The 13,989-nt window shown below is 35.5% G+C and overlaps 1 protein-coding gene across 1 annotated transcript in view; it reads left to right on the forward strand.

The window, feature by feature from the left end:
• Positions 1-13,693, forward strand: part of TRIM23 (tripartite motif containing 23) — a 34,267-nt gene extending 20,574 nt beyond the window's left edge. The window contains exons 7-11 of the mRNA XM_068990486.1: positions 837-971; positions 5,375-5,504; positions 6,009-6,119; positions 7,986-8,110; positions 11,499-13,693. Coding sequence (XP_068846587.1) covers positions 837-971; positions 5,375-5,504; positions 6,009-6,119; positions 7,986-8,110; positions 11,499-11,678 — 681 coding nt within the window. The 3' untranslated portion in view covers positions 11,679-13,693. The remainder of the gene's footprint in view (positions 1-836; positions 972-5,374; positions 5,505-6,008; positions 6,120-7,985; positions 8,111-11,498) is intronic.
• The last annotated feature ends 296 nt before the right edge of the window (positions 13,694-13,989 follow it).

Here is a 13,989-nt window from a genome sequence, read left to right on the forward strand (position 1 = left end):
TAGTAATGGCATTACCAGGACCCCAGAAGCCCCTCAGACTCTCTTCTAGTAACTACCTGCCTTTCCTCCTAAGGATGAACCACTATCCTGATTTCTAATGTATACTTTGTTTTTGTCTATTTTGAATAATTAATAAAAGTGGGAATCATACAATAAGAACTCTTCATGTCATTTCTACTCTTATTTCATGTGAAATTCATTTTGTCAAAATGTAATTGTAGTTCATTTTTATTGTGATAGTGTTACATTTGTGAATATAAAATTATTTACCTGTTCATATGTTGATGGTCTCTTAAATTATTTATTAATGTCTGACTGTTGTTATCTTAGTCAGATTTACACATAAGTTAACTTTGTTGTTGTTGAATGTCCAACTCTGGTGACTCCATGGATTATAACATGCCAAGATTCTCTGTCCTCCACTGTCTTCGAGAGTTTGCTCAAATTCGTGTCTGTTGAGTCAGTGCTGCTGTCTAACCATCTCATCCTCTGCTGTCCTCTTCTCCTTCTGCATTCAGTCTTTCCCAGCATCAGGGCCTTTTCCTGTGAGTTAACTCTTCATATCAGGTGGCCAAAATATTGGAGCTTCAGCTTCAGCATGAGTCCTTTCAGTGAATATTCATAGTTGATTTCATTTAGGATTGACTGGTTTGATCTGCTTTCAGTCCAAGGGACTGTAAAGAGTCTTCTCCTCCAGCACCACAATTCAAAAGCATTGAATCTTCAGCAGCTAACTTTGAATACTATAATGTTAAATGAGCTTTTCTTGAGTTTTAGTGATATTGCTTTTCCTGGTTTCTTTAAAAGGTTTGTAAGAAATATCTTCTCCTTTCTAGGATGATTGTAGAGTTGTTTTGGCAAAACAAGAAATTACAAGGTTACTGGAAGCATTGCAAAAGCAGCAGCAGCAGTTTACAGAAATTGCAGATCACATTCAGTTGGATGCCAGCATCCCTGTCACTTTTACAAAGGTAATGCATTCTGTACTTCATTTTTAGGTGTGTTTTTGAACACATAATTGTTCACAATTAAATCATAATTGTTTTACCTTCCTTGGTAATTAGCTTGAATAGACAACTAAGAAATTAATGAACCATAGGATTAAAAAAGAAAACTTTATCAGTGGAAAATAGAAGGTGGTGTAATGAATCTTCCTATACTCATCACCACCTACTTGAACAGTTACAAACTTTTTATTTCACCTACACTTCTCCCAGTCTCTTTCTACCTATAATCTCCCAGGTTATTTTGAAACAAATCTCAACATATTTCATCCCAACATCATTTTTAAAACATGATCAAAATACCATCACCACACCTAAGAAATTAAATACATCTTTAATATTACCCATTATCGAATTAGTATTCAGATTTCCTAGATTGTTAAATAAATTTTTTTAGGTCTGAGACCGTATTTCGCATTTTTTGATATGTTTTGGTCTCTTTTCAAGTGGATTCCCCCTAATTTAAAAAGGTACATGTGTTTCATTTTGCTATTTTTGAGTGGCTTTAAAATTGTTTTTAATCTTGTTTTATAATTACTGTGAAGCATTCACATGGTCCAGAGTCATATCTGCAAAGCAAAGTGCATTCAGTGAAGTCTAACTTAAATTTGACCCCTCCATCCTTTTCTTCCCTTCTCCATACAAAACTATGGAGAAGAATAGCATTTTTCTTAGTTTTCTTAGTTTTCTTAGTTTTATTCATCATTTAAAAAAATAGAGAAATATGTTTGCCTGTACTCTCCACCCATTTAAAGGTAGAGTACTGTACTCCTCCACCTTGCATTTTAACTTGAGGATACATCCTAGAGGTCACTCCTTAGCAGTATATGTGACCTTTTCCATTCCCTTTTACACCTACAAGGTACTTGATTGTGAGTATGTACATTTTTTTATTCTGGTAAACACAAAATTTTTTACCATCTTAATCGTTTTTTAAGTGTATAGTTCAGTATTGTTAAGTATATTCACATTGTGTGAAACATTTTCAGAAATCTTTCATCTTCAAAAATGGAAACTATACCTTATAAACGACCGCTCCCCTATTCCCTGCTTCTCCTCATTTCCTGGTATTCACTGTTCTACTTTCTGTTTCATTAAATTTGACTACTCTAAATTGAGTGTATACGTGGATAATGTTTGTCTTTTTGTGACTGGGTTTATTTCACTTAGTATTATGTCCTCAGAGTTCACCTGTGTTGTAGTATGTGACAGAATATTCTTTTAAGTCTAAATAATATTTCATTGTGTATGCCACATTTTGTGTATGCATTCATCTATTGGTGGATATTTGGGTTAATTTACCTCTTGGTTATTGTGAATAGTGCTGCTGTGAACATGATTGTATAGACATCTCTTTCAGGCTTTGTTTCCAATTCTTTTGGATAAATACCAGAAATGGGACTAATGGTTCATATAGTAGTTCTGTTTTTAGTTTTCTGAGGAAATGTCATACTCTTTGCTTAGTGTTGCATCATGTGATATAAATCCTACCAAAAGTGCATGAGGATTCCAGTTTCTCCACATTGTCACTTATTCTTTTCTGTTTGTTTTGTTTTTGTTTTTGATAGTAGCCATCCTGATTGGTGTAAAGTGATATTATTGTGGTATTGATTTGCATTTCTCTGATGATCAGTGATGTTAAGCATCTTTTCATATGCTCCTTGGTCAGTTCTGTGGAGAATTTTTTACAAGTCCTTTTGCCTATTTTTCTGTTTCTATCTGACTTTTGTTGTTGAGTTGTAGGAGTTCTTTATATATTCCGTATATGAATCCATTATCAGATACATGATTTGCAAGTGTCTTCTCCCATTCTGTAGTTTTCTTCTTCACTCTATTGATTGTGTCCTCTGATTCACAAAAGCTTTTAATATTGATCTAGTCCCGTTTATCTATTTTTGCTTCTGTTGATTGTTTTTTATGTCATATCCAAGAAAATCACTGCTAAATCCAGTGTCAGGAGCTTTTCTGCTGTTCTACAATTTTTATAGCTTTGGTTCTTATGTTTAGGGCTTTACTCTATTTATTTATAATCCAGATATTTAGAATTATTATATATTCTTTATAACCCTTCCATTTTTCCATTATATAATGAACTTGTCTCTTATAACAGTTTCTGACTTAAAAATCTATTTTGTCTGATTTTAGGATAGCCAGCCCTGCTTTCTTTTGGGTGTGATTTGCATCCCAAAGAGATTAGCATTTTTACCATCCTTTCACTTTCAAACGTGTGTTTCCTTAGATATAAAGTGAGTCTCTTTTGTAAACAGCATATTTTTAGATCTTGGTTTTTCACACTAGGTCACAGTATGTCTTTTGAGTGGAGAGTGAAGTCTATTTATATTTAATTATTGTTAGGTAAACCCTTACTGTTGTCATTTTGTTTATTTTCTGCCTAACTTGATACTTTTTTTTGTTTTACCTTTCCTCTTTCATTGCCTTTTGTGTTTTATTGATTTTTTTTTAATGTCATGGTTTGAGTTCCTTCTCATTTCCTTTTGTTTATATTCTATGGATTTTTGTGTGTGTGTTTGAGGTTACCTTTACAATTACATAAAATATCTTAGTTGTAACATTCTGTTTTAAATTGATAACAATCTAACTTCAATTGCATAGAAAAATTCTATTTCTCCAGAGCTCCACCCCCTGTACTTTATATTATTGATGTCACAAATTATATCTTTATATACTGTACACTTATTAGCACAGGCTTATAGTTTCTTTTAATATGTTTGTTATTTCATTTCCATGAAGAATTAAATTTATTCACCCAAATTATAATAATGCAGGTTACTATTTGTCCCTGTAGTTACTGTTACCATTTTGGATTTTCATATGACTTCGTATTGCTGACAACCTTTCATTTCAGTTTGAAGGACTCCTTTAGCTTTTCTTATTGAACAGGTCTAGTGATCCTGACTTCATTAGCTTTGTTTTTCTAGGAAAATCTTTTTTCCCATAATTTTTGAAGGACAGTTTTGCTATATATAGAATTCCTGGTTGAAGCCTTTTTCTTTTAGCACTTTGACTATATCATCCCATTCCTTCTGGTCTGCAGTGTGTTTTTGCTGAGAAATTTGTTGATAGTCTTATGGAAGATCCCTTTCTGTGATTAGTCATTTTTTCTTGTTGCTTTCAAGATTATCTGTTTTTGAATTTTGACAGTTGGGTTATAATATATCTTAATGTGGGTCTCTTTGCATTTATCATAGTTTGAATGCATTGAGGTAGGATTTTTATATCCATTTCTTTCCTCAGATTAGGAAGTTTTCAGCCATTATATCTTCAAGTAAGATCTCTTTGCCCCTTTATTTCTGTATTCTCCTTCTGGGACTCCCAGTCCGATGTGTCTCTTAGGGTCTTTTCACTTTTCTGCATTGTTTTTTTTTCTCCCAACTCCGTGAGTCCAAATTACCCATCTTTTAAAAAATTAATTCTTACAAAAATCCTATGTAAGTTTGGTCTATTTAAAAAAATTAGTTGAAGGCTAATTGCTTTGCAGTATTGTGTTGGTTTCTTCCATATATCAACGTGAATCACTCATAGGTATGCGTGTGTCCCCTCCCTCTTGAACTTCCTTTCCACATCGCTACCCCATCCTGCCCCTCTAGGACTTTAGTCTATTTTTAATGCCCATTTTATACATGGTCGAGGTGAGGCAGAGTAGTCAGGCAGCTAGAAATTGAACAAGAATGTTCATTGCAGTATTACTTATAATATAAAAAAATCAGAGAGATCAAATATTTGTCAATGGGGATTGGTCAAGTGGTAAATGGAATATAATAAAGCAATTGAAAGAAAAAAAGTAGTTTTATATGTTTGAAATGAAAGGATTCCGAAAGGTACTATTGAGTGTAAAAAGTTAGTTGCAGTGTGTATTTTTTTTTTTTTAAAGTGTGTCTGCTTTGTGTATGTCAACCAGTGTATGATGCACAGGAAGATGTCTGGAGGGATACATGTGAAATTGTTAACAGTGAATATTTATAGGAAGTAAGCATCACTTTTTATTTTTAATTAATATATTTAGCACAGCATGAAAAATCTTATTTAAAGAAGATTCAGTTGAGCTAGAAAATCTGGGAAAAATAGGTGTGTGTGTGTGTGTGTGTGTGTGTGTGTTTGCATTTTTTAGCTTACATAGTATGTAGAAAGTTTTACTAAGCCAAGATTTAACAAAGCAGTGAGGAAACATTTCCTCTTTGTAAATATCAGAATCAGGGTATTTTAATATGGGAATAGAACTGATTTTAATGGATTGAGGAATGAGTAGGAGACAAAATAATTAACAAAGGTATTTTATAAATAAAAGTGTAAGTGCTAGTACTTTGAACTCTGTATCAAAATAAAAAGATTTATTTTTTTAAAAATTATAGGACAATAGAGTTCACATTGGACCCAAAATGGAAATTCGAGTTGTTACATTAGGATTAGATGGTGCTGGAAAAACTACTATTTTGTTTAAATTAAAACAGGATGAGTTCATGCAGCCTATTCCAACAATTGGTAAGTATGCGTATTGCTTTTACCTTAATGAATATTTTATAGAAAAAAACCCTAACTTACAGATGAGTTCTCAGGGCCTTACTTTATGCCCACTTGATGTGGAGATTGTCTGTAAGACATCGGCATTTCAGAGGAAAAATGCAAGGTTCAGTGACTGTGGGATTGAAATGTGGATTGAGGAGGGATAGTAAGAAAGAACAAAATATTGGTGGGACAGTTGGAAGGAATAAAATATTGATGATTCTGGCTGAAAATTAGGGATGAGGAGGTGGTAGTGTTGCAGAGCTGGTACTCAGCTGTCAAGGTCTTAAGGACTCTGTCGGATTAGAGGGCTAACCCTGGTTAAAGGTATACATTTCCCCCATGTATGTTTATTACAAGTGGAGTTGGTTAGATAGTGCTGTATGAAGATGATTTGTAAGTCACAGTTACAATTGGGGTTGCCGGTTTTTGGTGTGTCACTCATAAGTCAGTATTAAAGTAAGTTTTTTTTTTTTTAAACAGGTTTTAATGTGGAAACTGTAGAATATAAAAATCTAAAGTTCACCATTTGGGATGTAGGTGGAAAACACAAATTAAGACCATTGTGGAAACATTATTACCTTAATACTCAAGGTAAGAGTGTAAAATTACATCTTAATTTTTCAAATTTTTAGAATGTCAGTCCAGTTATCAGTGCATTGATTTAGCTAATAAAGCTGATATTTTAGAGTTGATTAAATACATGACCATACTATTACATATTGGTAGCACGCCCAACACTATTAAGAAAATTAAGCTAGATAGACTGAGATATGTACTCTGGTATATTTCATGAAAAACCATAACTTAACATAATATTTATCTTATACATGTAAGCAATTAAGGGTACTTTCCTCTTGGTATTCTTAACACAGAGTATTATTAGTGTTCATATGAGTATGCTGCTGCTGCTAAGTCGCTTCAGTCATGTCCGACTCTGCGACCCCATAGACGGCAGCCCACCAGGCTCTCTAGGCAAGAACACTGGAGTGGGTTGCCATTTCCTTCTCCAATGCAGGAAAGTGAAAAGTGAAAGTGAAGTCGCTTAGTCATGTCTGACTTGTAGCGACCCCATGGACTGCAGCCTGCTAGGCTCCTCTGCCCATGGGGTTTTCCAGGCAAGAGTACTGGAGTAGGTTGCCATTGCCTTCTCCAGTGCATGAAAGTGAAAAGTGAAAGTCAAGTCGCTCAGCTGTGTCCGACTTGTAGCAACCCCATGGACTGCAGCCTACCAGGCTCCTCTGCCCATGGGGTTTTCCAGGCAAGAGTACTGGAGTGGGTTGCCATTGCCTTCTCCATCATATGAGTATAATCATTGGCAATACTGTGGTATAGGGTAGAATCTGTGGTGTATAGTTCTGTTGCTCTGTTCAATTCAATTCAACTCAACATTTATCCCATTATAACCTCTCAATAGCTCCACTCCTTTATTTCCATTCACAATTAGTTATCATTAGCAGAAGAACCCATAGTGGTTTGATTTTAACCAAACTGTTATGTGACATACATTCCACTTAGCATTTATTGACATAAATGAATTGTACATTTTGCCTCCTGTACCCCAGCATAAAGCTTATGTTCATACTCTCTGTTCCATATATCAAGCTGTTTTCCACCTAGAAGAAAGACTAGATAATTTTTACTTTGAAATTTTTGATATTAGGTTAGTATGAGCCAGTGATTAAGGGGAAGAAATGGAATTTTGAACATGAGGAATGGTTGAAAGCCTAGGATGTTTAGCTGCCATTAGATAGCTGGAAAGGAGTTGACTCACTGGAAAAGACTCTGATGCTGGGAGGGATTGGGGGCAGTAGGAGAAGGGGACGACCGAGGATGGGATGGCTGGATGGCATCACGGACTCGATGGACGTGAGTCTGAGTGAACTCCAGGAGCTGGTGATGGACAGGGAGGCCTGGCGTGCTGCGATTCATGGGGTCGCAAAGAGTCGGACACGACTGAGCGACTGAACTGAACTGAACTGAACTGAACTCATGAAGTTTCTGCTGTGTATTTTGAGTAAAGTTATGGAAAGTGCTGTGCTAGGCACCTAAAGAGAATACCTTGGAGAGATAAAGTTAGTAACTTATTTATTTTTAAAAGACTATCTTTTGGTAAAGGAAGTAGAGTGATCAAAGTAATCAAAGAAGTAGCATCAGTAGGTAGATCATGAGAGGTACATTTTCATTCATTAAGAGAAAAATATTAAATTGTATGCAAGGCAATATGTGTTTGGTAGTGCAAATGTTGTAAATCCTGTTATAGATGGCAAAATAATAGACCAAAAGTTAGGTGAACTGCTTGAGATCATATCATTAATTATTGCTAGATGCTCCTATAACAGGCAGCCTTCCTGTGAAAATAATGATGGTAGACTCACCATAATATAACATTAGAATATTGAGCCCACTTACTGAAATTAAACAAATGACTAAATGAATATTTTTGTCTTTTTTTGATAGCTGTTGTATTTGTTGTTGATAGCAGTCATAGAGACAGAGTTAGTGAAGCACACAGTGAACTCGCAAAGTTGTTAACAGAAAAAGAACTCCGAGATGCTTTACTCCTGATTTTTGCTAACAAACAGGTAATACATTTGTATTTCAGAATATTTATTTTAGCATTCCACATTATAAGGTAACTGTTAAGATTTTGAGAGAAATAACTCAGTAGATATAAAGTTTCTGCACTGTATTTTGAATGCAGTCTATATGGAAGGTGCCATACTTGGTACCTTGGAGTATACAGAAAGAAATAAGGTAGAAACTCGTATGTATTTAGGTTTGCATGTTAAGTGTTTATTTCTAATACTGCTAAGTGCAGATTAATAAGACTGCTAAGTGACTTCAGTAATATTAATATAAAGTATTATGGAAAATTATAGAGTAGTTCTAAAGGTTGTATTTTCTAAGATTTATAAAAAGTAGGATTTGAATTGAAATTATAGATAATACTTTGAGTTAGTATGTGAAGGAAAGAACACTACAGACAGAAAAAATAAAAACATGAGTATTTTTAGAGAGCATCATGGAGACCAATATGCCAGCAAATTTGAAAAATTCAGCAGTGGCCACAGGACTGGAAAGGTCAGTTTTCATTCCAGTCCCAAAAAAGGTTATGCCAAAGAATGTTCAAACTACTGTATGGTTGTACTCATTTCACATGCTAGCAAGGTAATGCTCAAAATCCTTCAGGCCAGGCTTCAACAGTATGTAAATCGAGAACTTCCACATGTACAAGTAGGATTTAGAAAAGGCAGAGGAACCAGAGATCAAATTGCCAATATCCATTGGATCATAGAGAAAAAGGAAAAGAATTCCAGAAAAATATCTACTTCAGCTTCACTGACTATGCTAAAGCCTTTGCTGTGTGAACCATAGCAAACTGTGAAAATTCTTAAAGAGCTGGGAATACCAGACCACCTTACTTGTCTCCTGAGAAACCTGTATCAGGACAAGAAGCAACAGTTAGAACCAGACATGGAACAACAGACTGGTTCCAGATTGGGAAAGGAGTACGCCAAGCTGTATGTTGTCACATCATGCGAAATGCCAGGCTGGATGACTCACAGACTGGAATCAAGATTGATGGGAGAAATATCAACAACCTCAGATACACAATAGCAGATATGCAGATGACACCACTGTAATGGCAGAAAGCAAAGAGGAACTAAAGAGCTTTTGATGAGGGTGAAAGAGAAGAGTGAAAAAGCTGGTTTAAAACTCAACATTCAAAAAACTAAGATCATCACTTCATGGCAAATAGGGAAAAAGTGCAAACAGTGACAAATTTTATTTTCTTGGGCTCCAGAATTACTGCGGACAATAACTCCAGCCACAAAATTAAAAGATGCTTGCTTCTTGGAAGAAAAGCTATGACAAACCTAGATGACTTATTAAAAAGCAGGGATAGCACTTTCCTAACAAAGGTCCATATAGTCAAAGCTATGATTTTTTCAGTAGTCATGTACAGATGTGAGAGCTGGACCATAAAGAATGCTGGGCGCTGAAGAACTGATACTTTTGAACCATGGCAGCTGAAGATTCTTAGATTTTGAGACAGCTTCTAGGAGGATAAGAATGCTTTTTTTTTAGTGCAATAAAGTGGCTTAGATGTCATAAGAAGGAAGAGTTGGATAGACAGTAAGGATTTTCCCCTTAATTTGAAAAAAACGCAAGCTATTAAGAGTTGATACACTTCACATTATGATTAAAGATATGCAAATAAGGCAGAGTGAAATACCATTTTCCACTTATCATCTTGTTAAAGATGAAAGTGTTTGATAATCCTAGGCAGGATACACTGCTGGTGTGGTTATTAATGTGAGACATTTTCTTGGAGGGCAATATGGCAGTACTTTGTCAAAGGTTTCGATGCATATACCCTTTTACCCTGTAAATCTCTAGTAATGTATTCTGAAGACAGTTATCCTAAGGTTGTCTTAGAGATAATTTTGCAAGTGTATGTATTTAAAAATATGTTTACATCCATGTGTATGTATATATAATAGCACATAAGCACATATTTTCAATTTAAATATTCAGTATAAGACTGGTTAAGAAAATTATGTTACACCTGTTGCTGCTGCTGCTACTAAGTCGCTTCAGTCATGTCCGACTCTGTGCAACCCCATAGACGGCAGCCCACCAGGCTCCGCCGTCCCTGGGATTCTCCAGGCAAGAAACTGGAGTGGGTTGCCATTTCCTTCTCCAATGCATGAAAGTGAAAAGTGAAAGTGAATTCCCTCGGTCGTGCCCGACTCTTAGCGATCCCATGGACTGCAGCCTACCAGGCTCCTCCGTCCATGGGATTTTCCAGGCAAGAGTACTGAAGTGGGGTGCCATTGCCCTCTCTGATGTTACACCTACAGTGGAATGCAATATAGAAGTTAAAAATACTGGTGGAAAGTTTTTTCTGCTTGTTCTGATAATGGAAATGTATCTTTATTTTTCAATATAGGTGTTTTAAAAAAAACCTAGGGTGTGTACTGTTCATTTACATGAGTGTGCGTGGAAGTTTTCTGGAAAAATATGAAAGCAATTGTTACTGTTGGTTGCTTCTGGGAAGAAGGGTATTCAGTGCTGTTTGGAGAGTTTTTTGTTGTTGTTGGCCTTGCTGCACAGCTTGCAGGATCTTAGTTCCCTGACTAGGGACTGAACCTGGGTCCCCGGCAGTGAAAGCATTGAGTCCTAACCACTGGACTGTCAGAGAATTCCTTGGGCGAGTTTAATAAACTCTTTATAAACCCTACGTAAGAGCCATTTCTTATGATACATGTGTATTAATTTCCTTTTAAGTAGATGCCTTATAGTGAGATGGGCAGTATTTTTTATTCAGGGGGCAGAGCCTTCATTGATTTCATTGCAAGACTATTGCCTGGTGGTCCAGTGGTTAAGAATCTGGCTCGCAGTGCAGGGGATGCTGGTTCGATCCCTGGTTGGGGAACTAAGATCCCCCATGCTGTGGAGCAGCTAAAACTGTGTGCCAGAACTAGAGTCCATGTGCTACAACGAAGGATTCCACACGACACAATGACTATCCTATGAACTGATGCAGCCAAATATTTTTTTTTTAAAGACTGTTCTTACAAACTGTTAACCAAAACAATTCTTTTTCTATTCTCATTAATCTCTGAATGATTATTGAAAGTTGAATTTAGGCTTCTGTTAAAATGATACCAGGGACTTCCCTGGTGGCTCAGATGGTAAAGCATCTGTCTACAATGCGGGAGACCTGGGTTTGATCCCTGGGTGGGGAAGATTCCCTGGAGAAGGAAATGGCAACCCACTCCAGTACTCTTGCCTAGAAAATCCCATGGCTTCTCTGTCCATGGGGTTGCAAAGAGTTGGACATGACTGAGCGACTTCACTTTCACTTTCAAATGATACCAGCAGAATTGTATATAGCAATAATTACAAAAATGCTAATTTTCATAGACTTATGAAAAATTTTTTTAATGTGTATATATCTTTTAGGATGTTGCTGGAGCTCTGTCAGTAGAAGAAATCACTGAGCTTCTTAGTCTCCATAAATTGTGCTGTGGCCGAAGCTGGTATATTCAGGGCTGTGATGCTCGAAGTGGTATGGGACTGTATGAAGGATTGGACTGGCTCTCACGCCATCTTGTGGCTGCTGGAGTGTTGGACGTTGCCTGATTTTAAATGTAGCAGTTGTTTAAAGTTTTGTGGTTAAGAGTTATTTTGCACATAATATGATGTAAGAAGTTCTACATCTGAAAGTTAATTTACAATGTATATATTAATATAAAAGGAATCTTGGATTGGGAATTCAGTACAATATTACTTTTAAAAACTAGTAAAATTTAAATAGCTGATTGAGCAGATTAAATTGGATTAAACGGATTTACTGGGTATACATTTTTTTTAAACATACATTTGTTAAGTTTTTCAGATTACACGTGTACACACAGATTATTTAGCACACACACATGCACGTTCTACTTACTGTTGGTACTACTGTTATGAAAAACTGGGATCCATTAGTATTCAATCCAGCATTGGGAAGTAAGTAGTCACAGTGAAAGAGCAGGTGAAGGTTTATTCACTCAAGGAAGAATAGCCAACCAAGTGTCTAGTGAACCAGAGGTTCTGTTGAACCTCTGTATGAGGCAAATGAAGCATGGCTTCTTAACTTGCCTTTTCACTGGATTTTGGCAGTGTTCAGTAGCAAGAAAGGCAATGACTTAATGAAATAAAATCCAAACTGCATCTTTGGGTAATAGGATTACTTTAATGTTCAGTATAACAGAACATCTTTAATGCTAAGAACTATAAGCTATAGAAGATTAATATTTTATACAGTATTTTATTAAAGCTCTCTTAAAGCCTTTTGTATAAAACCCAATGAGTTAGAATGAAATGTAATCCTACTAGGCCTGATATCAGATTAGTACTACACTGAAGAACAATTAATAAAAAACTGTGAAAGTCAGTTATATTCTAGTTGATCTTCACTTGTGAAAAGACTGATTTGCAGAGCTGAACCTGGACATATTATTTCCAAGGTCAGAGTTCTAAATTCGTCCTTCTATTTTTCAATATAAAGTACCTAGTATTATGTTTTTTAAAAGTAATATTGCATCTTTGAGAATGACTATAGGTAAAATGTAGTTAGTTACACACAGAAGCCAGTGTTGGTCTTACCTAAAAGGTAGAGATCTAAGTAGAAATTACCTCTACCTCAAGAGAAGTTATTTAAGCAGTAGAAATGATTACCTTAAAATGTTTTCCCAAAATAAGTGCATTTATTTAAACAATAAAATGTGATCAAGGATTTTCATGACAAGGCCTTAAGAGGTTTTTTGAGAGAAACATGTCTACGAAAGGAAAAGAAGAAATGTGTAAAAAATTCATAGCACATTTATTACACGGTTGTGAGTAAAAAAATTAAAGTGTGCACTCTTTACTGTTTTTCATTTTTTAAGGAAACTCCCTTATTATGGCAGTCTAATTTTATATTTAAAAATACCTAGATTTCGTGTTATAGGTTTTTTTTTTTTTTTAAATGCTCTGTATACTTTAGATAAAGTGCTTCCCAGGGGGCTCTTTCATAAAGAATCTACATGCCATCGTAGGAGACACGGGTTCAGTCCCTGGGTTGGGAAGATCCCCTGGAGATGGGAATGGCAGCCCACTCCAGTGTTCTTGCCTGGAGAATCCCATGGACAGAGGAGCCTGGTGGGCTACTGTCCATGGGGTCACAAAGAGTCAGGCATGACTGAGCACATACTTTAGGATGAAGTTAAATCCTTATGATGGCTGATGACAAGATGTGACTTCTGGGTAGCACTGTTTTGGTTCAGTCTCTTCAAATATAATTTGTTTAAAAACAACAAAACTTTTAGAAAACAAAGCATTAAAAGTCTGTCAGTTATGGGCAGTGTGTAAATAAGTAAATGTAATATTTCATCCTTTATTTTTCAAGTAAAAGGTCATGCTGTTACAAGTGTAGTTTGTGCATATAATACTTCTGAATTAAATTAATATTTGATTGCAGTAACTGTGAAAAATAAAAGTGTTACATTTGCCTGTGATCCCTTGAACTGTTTTGTCTACTAGGTAATTCAAAAACAGTCTAACACTAATGTGAAAACTTGCTTTCTTCTGTAAATTTATTTTACCTGTTTTGCTTGACTTTTAAATCACATTCCTAGCATATTTCTACAACACAATTTAAAAATTGTGCTTAGACCTGATTATAATGTATCTAGTAGTAGTATTTATTATTTTTTCAAGAAGTTTTTTCAGGCTCTTATTTTTATCTCTGGTTGTACTTTCACTAATTATTAGCAAGACTGCGCTAGTTCCCTCTGGGAGATGTCAAACTTCAGAGGTTTTAAATACAGTCTATTTGGATTTGCCTCCTGGCACTGAATTTCTGTATTAAGCTAAATACTATTGTATAGTTTATGTCAAGCAGGTTTTTCAAGTGTATAGTCTTGGTCTA

This window comes from Capricornis sumatraensis, chromosome 18 (genome assembly GCF_032405125.1).
Source record: "Capricornis sumatraensis isolate serow.1 chromosome 18, serow.2, whole genome shotgun sequence".
NCBI lineage: Eukaryota > Metazoa > Chordata > Mammalia > Artiodactyla > Bovidae > Capricornis > Capricornis sumatraensis.